Source organism: Colletotrichum karsti (assembly GCF_011947395.1).
Source record: "Colletotrichum karsti strain CkLH20 chromosome Unknown Scaffold66, whole genome shotgun sequence".
In the NCBI taxonomy this organism is placed as follows: Eukaryota; Fungi; Ascomycota; class Sordariomycetes; order Glomerellales; family Glomerellaceae; genus Colletotrichum; species Colletotrichum karsti.
The window spans coordinates 109,817-116,598 of record NW_024065966.1 but is presented as its reverse complement, the minus strand read 5'-3'; the positions used below and the strand labels follow the sequence as shown (position 1 = coordinate 116,598).

The window sequence follows — 6,782 nt, the reverse complement described above, 5'->3', positions numbered from 1 at the left end:
TGCTGCAGCTGCGAACCCCCGACTGTCTCAACAGTCGCAGGGAAGTTGCGCGAAGTCAAAGTTGGCTGAAAGGAAGTGAGGGAAACCCTCAGAGGCTCGGGGAAAAGGCTTAGAAGATGTTCATGCAGGAAAGCTGTTCGGCGCCGGTGCCGTTGGCTGTAGAACAGGTTCCAGAACAAGCGAGTTGCGGGTAAAGAAGAGGGTTGAAAGATGTGGAGGGGAAGAAGAGCGGTGGGGGAAGCGGAACGGCGTGATGTCGTCGTTGTTGGTGGTGGGAGTTTCAACAACAACGACAACAGAGGCAAGATGAAGATACAGCCCGGCAGAGAGAAAGAGAGAAGGTCGAGAAGTTAGAACCAGAGGCCAAGTCGGGTTGAAAAGAAGGAGAGGAGCGAAAAAGAGAGCTATCTTGGATCGAACGGGGACCCTTGAGCAAGCGACTCAGCCAAGGATGATTCGTTCGCCTGACTCTGCTGGGGCCCCTGTCGGGATGACGGGTACGGCTCTGAAGGTGGTTCTTGCGGTAGTTCTAGCTGGGATTTTGACCATGGCTCTGTCTTTTGGAGACGGGTCGGCGGGTGTTTGTGGCTCTCTCCCACCGGCGTGGCTGTTCTCGTCTCGAGTCTCTCTCTCTCTCTGTCATGTATCTGTGTGTGTGGTGTGTGCGTGTGTGCGTGGGTATGGGATATGTGTGCGTCTGTCCGTCTCTGCTATGTGGACACGTCGAGGCTGGCTGGGCTCTCGGCTGGACTGGGCTGAGCTAAGAGTGGGCAAGGCCTTGTACGAGTCGTTTTGTGCGCGTTTCTGGCATTGGGACTCCGTTTCTGCCTCTGCTCCCCACAGTTGACAGGAAGCGGCGCACAAGAGATAGAGTGGGATGTGGGCTGGGCAGTGGAGGGCCAAATGGGACAGGATCAGGATGGGGAAGGGGATCAGGAGGGGGTTAGGTTAGGTTAGGATTAGGACTGGGAGGGGAGGGGAACGGCACGAGGCAAAAGAACAGCGCATCCATCATGAACGAATAGGTGAAAGGCAGAATAATAAGATGGACATGGTACGCACCTTTGGACCAGGGGATAGGCGCAGGGAGTTGAAGTCTGCCAACGGGGCTCGAAGACAAATTTGGTCAAGAGGGATCGAGGCGAGTTCGGTCAAAGTCGATTAGAGTCGAATCAAAAGGAGGCAGGCCAGGTCGGATAGAAGCGAAGTTCGTTCTGGCTTGCCTGTGGCAGGCAGATAGGTATGCCTGATGCAGACACGGGCGGATCGCCGGACTGCTCAACGGCGGAAGAAGACGATGATGGCCGACTGTCCGACGTACGGGGTGAGCGACGGCAACGGCGACGGCGACAGCGACAGCAACCTCAACACGAGGCGACTCAGGCGTCCAGGGGAGTTGAGTCAACTGTCAATCCCGGGGGTACCTATCGCCAAGGTGAAGTGAAGTATGAATTGCCGGGTACGAATAACACAATCCGAGTACGGTACGGATGGGAGGTATCGGTAGGGCGCCAGGGAAGAGGAGGAAGAAAAGAGGAGCACCAGCACGAGCGAGAAGCGGCGGTGACAGCGGCCGGTAGTGGTAGTGGTAGTGGTAGTGGTAGTGGCAGTGTGAGTGTGAATGGCGTCGTGGCAGTAACGGTGACAGTGACAGTGACAGCGACACTGGCAGCGGCAGCGGCAACGGCGAGGACGGCAGCAGCCGGAGACGGTACCAAGAGGCGGACTGTCAATGACAGTGACAGTGTCGTCGTCGACTATCGACCACCAGCAGGGTTGCAGTCGTTAATTTCCAGATGCCTGTCCGGCGTATTGGGGGTTCGGGGATGAGTTGACGAAGCGAGTTGGGGCTCTGGCAGTCGAGGTAGAAAAAGGCGTCTTGGTTCTGGCCGACAAGTATCTGTACGGAATGCGGACTGCGGACAGCGGGCTGCGGGCTGCGGGCTGCGGACTGTGAAAAACTTAGGCCCAACCGGAAAACACCAAGGGGGTGCGAGCTGAATTGATTGCACTGCACTGCGTGTGAGCGAAGAGGAGAGAGAAAAAGGCGGAGGACTGCGAGGGCGAGGCCAGGCAGGCGAAGGCGAGGGCGTAGACGCACAGACTAGCGGCCGGTCAAGAGGTGAAAAGCAGCTTGACCTCCGACGCGGACGCGAGGGAAGAAGTGGGTTCCGGGCGGGTCGAAGAGACGGGATGTGATGCTAGATGCTGGATGCTGCGAGTAAAGAGGCCCTGATGTGAGTAATTGACATGTATTCGTCTCTGGCCTTGCGGTGTACGGATACAAGACAGGGCGGGATGAGTTGGTGGACGGCGATGGGGGAGAGATGGTGAAAGGAGAAAGACGACGAAGGACCTGAGCCGATGAAGAAGGTGATGAGCGTCAACTTGCAGTCGCTTCTGCACGCTGCAACGCGAGGCACACCGTGCAGAGCCGAAACAGAACAGATGGATACGCAGGTATGAACACTCGAGCAGCGCGGCGCGGCGCGATAGGCGATAGCAGGAATGGAAGATACAGATGGGAAAATGGGGCTAGAGGATGGGCTTTTGGCACGCGGATTGGAGAGAAATGAGGGGAAAAGGGGCCCATGGACTTGTGATTTGTGCATTTTACGGACGTAGGTATTCGTACATACCTCAAGCTCAAGCAAGCACTTGGTGGTTGAAACGGTATCGACCACTATCTGATGCACGTAGGTAGCGTAGGTAGCAATGGAAAGTTACAACGAAAGCAAAGACTCCTCGGCACAATTAAGTTGTGTATACAGCAAATGACGGTTATGTCCAATTGTGCCCGGTGCAATCACGAAAAAAGGGGGCTGGAAGATGAAAAATAAAGAAATAAGGATAAAAAGGAGGGGAAGGCAGGAGGTCAAAGTTCAGTGTTGATGCAGGATGCAAGTTGGTTTGGCACCCGAGAGAAGACGGTGGGGCACCACTTCAGCGTCTCGCCGCCGATACCACTCACTACCTAGGTAGGTACCTTAGAGGGCGCATAAGGCACCAGCCACACTCGATTTCTTTAATGCATAATAAGGTCATCCATATTTCACTATTCAATCTGATAACAGGCAATGAAGAAGAAACCAACGCATTTAGTTCTTCCTATCTGGTACCAGATATCCCAAGTGACTGCCAAACACAATAATACACTGCCAAAACATCTATGATATCAACTGTCCCGGTGGTATGGAAGGGCAAGACCTGATATCTGTGCCTTGGGCTGGCTTACTGCATATGCATCAAAAGAGGTGGCTTTATGCGCACCACTGAATTGTGCATTCACGGCGGGGGCACTTCCACTTGGTTGACGCATTGACCTCCTGGCCTGTCCGGAAACATGCCCAAAAGATACGTACCGCCCAGTCCCAACTTTTTTTACCCCTCCCCCTGCCTGCGCCTGCCCGTGCTGTCCCCTGTCAGACCTCGCTCGGCCCCTCTACCCGCGGGAGCAAACGAGAGAAAATGAAAAGAAGAAAAATCGAAGCTGCGCTAATTAAACCGAACAGGCTTCATTCGTTGTCCGACCACGACCAAGGGCAGAAAAAAGAATGAAAAAGAAAAAGAAGAGCACGAATACTTTTGTATCCGTACAGATACTCGATATCAATCGCACACAGATACGAACTCTCTGTACGACGCAATCCGCAACATCCCTCCGCCAGCCACTCCATGCACACATTCATCGGAATCCTACGGCTGCGGTAGGAGAAAAAAAAACATCAGACGATCGAGCTGCAACAAGACCCCTTTTTTCTGCGTTCCTCCTCCTGCAGAAACGCTGCGTTACTCGCCGTGCGTGTGCCGCTATCCCCAATCAGCTCGGCGGGAGAGGAGAACATGACGGAAAGGAGAACCACCACACCCTCATTTCACAACCCTTGCCAGGCAGAGGGGATAACGGCGCCGAAAGCACAATCTGGGACGGAGAATGGGAGCTCGACGAGAAGGAGAAGAAAAAGGAGACGGATACGGATACCAGGCAAACATCTCACGCCAACACGCCTACCTGGTCCTTGTCCCTGCCCCGGCCTTGATCCTGATCCTGATCCCGGTCGACACCGCTCCTCTGGGCCTGTCACACGCTCTCGACGCTCAAAGCTCAAAGCTCAAAAGCTCAAGCCACCGTCCTCCGGTCGCAGTTGCCCGCTCGTGGTCCGTCCTCCGTCCATCACGGACAGTACCTCCGTCAACGTCAGGGAGGTTGACGAGATGAAGAACCACAACTTCTGATGCCGTCAACGCTGGAACCGCGTGTGGAACGCCGACACTAAAATGACGCTTCTCCATCTCCAAACGCCCACCGAGCCCTCGGGAACAAACAGTGCCTGGCCTGTCAAGTCTCAGGCGAGCCCATCCCCGGAACAGGCATCCTGCCGACCCGGCGGCGTTGGATTCTCTCCCTTGTCCTGCTGGTGCTGGGCCTGGCCCTGCCGAGCCGACTGTTGGAACTTGGGACTTGGGAACTTGGGAACTTGGGACGCCAACGAGACGAGACAGACCGCGGACGGTACGCGGAAAACGTGGGAACCCGGCCACTTGCCATTTGGTGGATGCCATTGTTTCAACTTTCCCCGGCTGTTCCTGGCTCTGACTTTTTGGGAATCTGGAATGGCTCCAGCCTCACTGAGCTCCGGAGCGCGTGCTGCCTCGTGTCGCGCTAGGATCGTGCTTGTTTAGACATGCCCTCTGCTGTGTCGTGCTGTATTGACTACTGCATAGCATGGTAAACTATTGCTGCAGCGAGCCCAAACTATTCCGACTGAGGAGCCGAACGCGATACTATGCAGTCCTAAAGGTTAAGCTTGACCTGATGGGCGGCGCCAAACCAAGGTGCCTGCCTCGTGGGTGGGAAGCCTAGTCTATCCGTAGTGGCGTCTAGCTCTTCCCAGAGACAACCGTCGTTTCCTCCGTTGCTCCGGGCTGCTCCGTCCCTGTCGGCCGAGTCGAGGGAGAGAAACAAGGTCACCACGGAGCTAGCCACGGCCGGGCCAGCCAGAGAGGCCCAGGAGCACGAGGGCGGCTCGTCAACGTGCAACACGCCCCTGAGAGGGAGAGGTGTTCGAATGTCGATCAACTGTGTCCCCCATGCAGCGGCTAAATTACAGACACATGGCACACGCCCTCCAGAGCCATGCGGTCTTCAGGTCTGGCTTCGCTAAGGTCGTTTCCCAGTCCGCCGGGTCCTTGATATAACACGGTCCGTTCCCAAGGCATGACGGCGGCCGTATGTACTATCTGTATCCGACTTCATCTCCTCGTCTCCTCTCGGTGTGTCGGGCGAACGCCTCGTTTTGTCCATTCATCTCCATCACCTACGTGACTGCAATGTCCTGAGTGGAAGCGCTCATTTAGCGAACCCCGTCACCTTCACTGACCGCCTGGTGATGATGACACGAAGTTACGTTGCAGTTGAGCAGTTTCAACATGTTTGCTTCCCAAGGTCTTGGCTGACGACGTTACTGCTACTGATGCGCGTCCGTGGTCATTTTACCCCGACAACTGCGAAGCATGGTATGGTAATCTGGTTCAGATATCACGGATGCAAGGAAGTCGTTTCGTAACAGGTCGCCAGTCATCACGGAGAGTGTTTTGGACGAACAGCAGTGTTTGGACATGTCTCATTATTTCATACGTTCTAGGGAAGTGTTTCCTCTTCCGAGGACCTTGTCTAGCCAGTTGTTGCCTTGGCCACGTCGGGGTATCGGGCAGGACGAAACGCGTGGCATCGCGTCCCACCGTCTGGGTATAATCCTCTCCGCGTCGCAGAGAAGACTGGCTTTTTTCTTGTTTTGTTGTTTTGTTGTTTTGCCGTGCTTATCCAAGCGTTGTGGTGGTGGTGCGCGAAGTCGTCACCAGACAGCAGTCGTCGTCACTCGACAAAACGCCCCCATACCAAACTCCACTCTAGACCACCGGCATCTAAGCGACGGTGGCCTTCTCCTTGGGCAAAGGGGTGAAGCGCAGGTAGGGCTTGACGATGCGGACCTCGGGGAAGAGCTCCTTGGCCTGCTCGGTCTTGACGGAGGGGTGGACGATGACGTCGTCACCGGGGACCCAGTTGATGGGGGTGGTGATCTTGTGCTTGTCGCCGGTCTGGAGGGAGTCGACGATGCGGAGGACCTCGGCGGAGTTGCGGCCGGTGGAGGCCGGGTAGGAGAGGATGGTGCGGATGGTCTTCTTGGGGTCGATGATGAAGACGGAGCGGATGGTGAAGGCGATGCCCTTCTCGTCGACGTTGGTGGTGTCCTGGTAGTCGAGCATGTCGTAGGCGTAGGCGACCTTGCGCTCCTTGTCGGCGATGATGGGGAAGGAGACGCGGGAGCCGGTGACCTCGTCAATGTCCTTGATCCAGCCCTCGTGGGAGCCGAGGGTGTTGGCCGAGAGGCCGATCAGCTTGACGCCGCGCTTGGAGAACTCGGGCTCGAGCTTGGCGAAGGCGCCGAGCTCGGTGGTGCAGACGGGGGTGTAGTCCTCGGGGTGAGAGAAGAAGACGACCCAGTTGTCGCCGATGAACTCGTGGAAGTCGATGGGGCCGTTGGTCGTGTCGGCCTTGAAGTTGGGGGCGACGGTGCCGAGGCGGAGGCTGAGAGAGAGGTGTTAGCCATGGCCTGCCTACACGGGTCTGGCGAAGGGAGGATCGAGATGCCGTCGTCGTCGTCCACAGACAGTATGCCGGTGGTGGTAACGACGGCGACGAGGACTTTGGGGATGGCGGGGTAGCTGGCGCGGGGCAGCAATGCGAGGGGCCGGTACTTACGGAGCGGGGCGCTGGTCAG

General features: G+C 56.5%; 1 protein-coding gene across 1 annotated transcript; it reads right to left on the bottom strand.

Moving 5' to 3' along the window:
* Positions 1 to 5,925: 5,925 nt before the first annotated feature.
* Positions 5,926 to 6,782, bottom strand: CkaCkLH20_12850 (AhpC/TSA family protein; the record flags this gene model as incomplete). The annotated part of the gene is made up of 2 exons (XM_038895562.1): positions 5,926 to 6,589; positions 6,673 to 6,782. The coding sequence occupies 2 exons, from the start codon at positions 6,780 to 6,782 to the stop codon at positions 5,926 to 5,928; spliced, it is 774 nt and encodes a 257-aa protein (XP_038739124.1).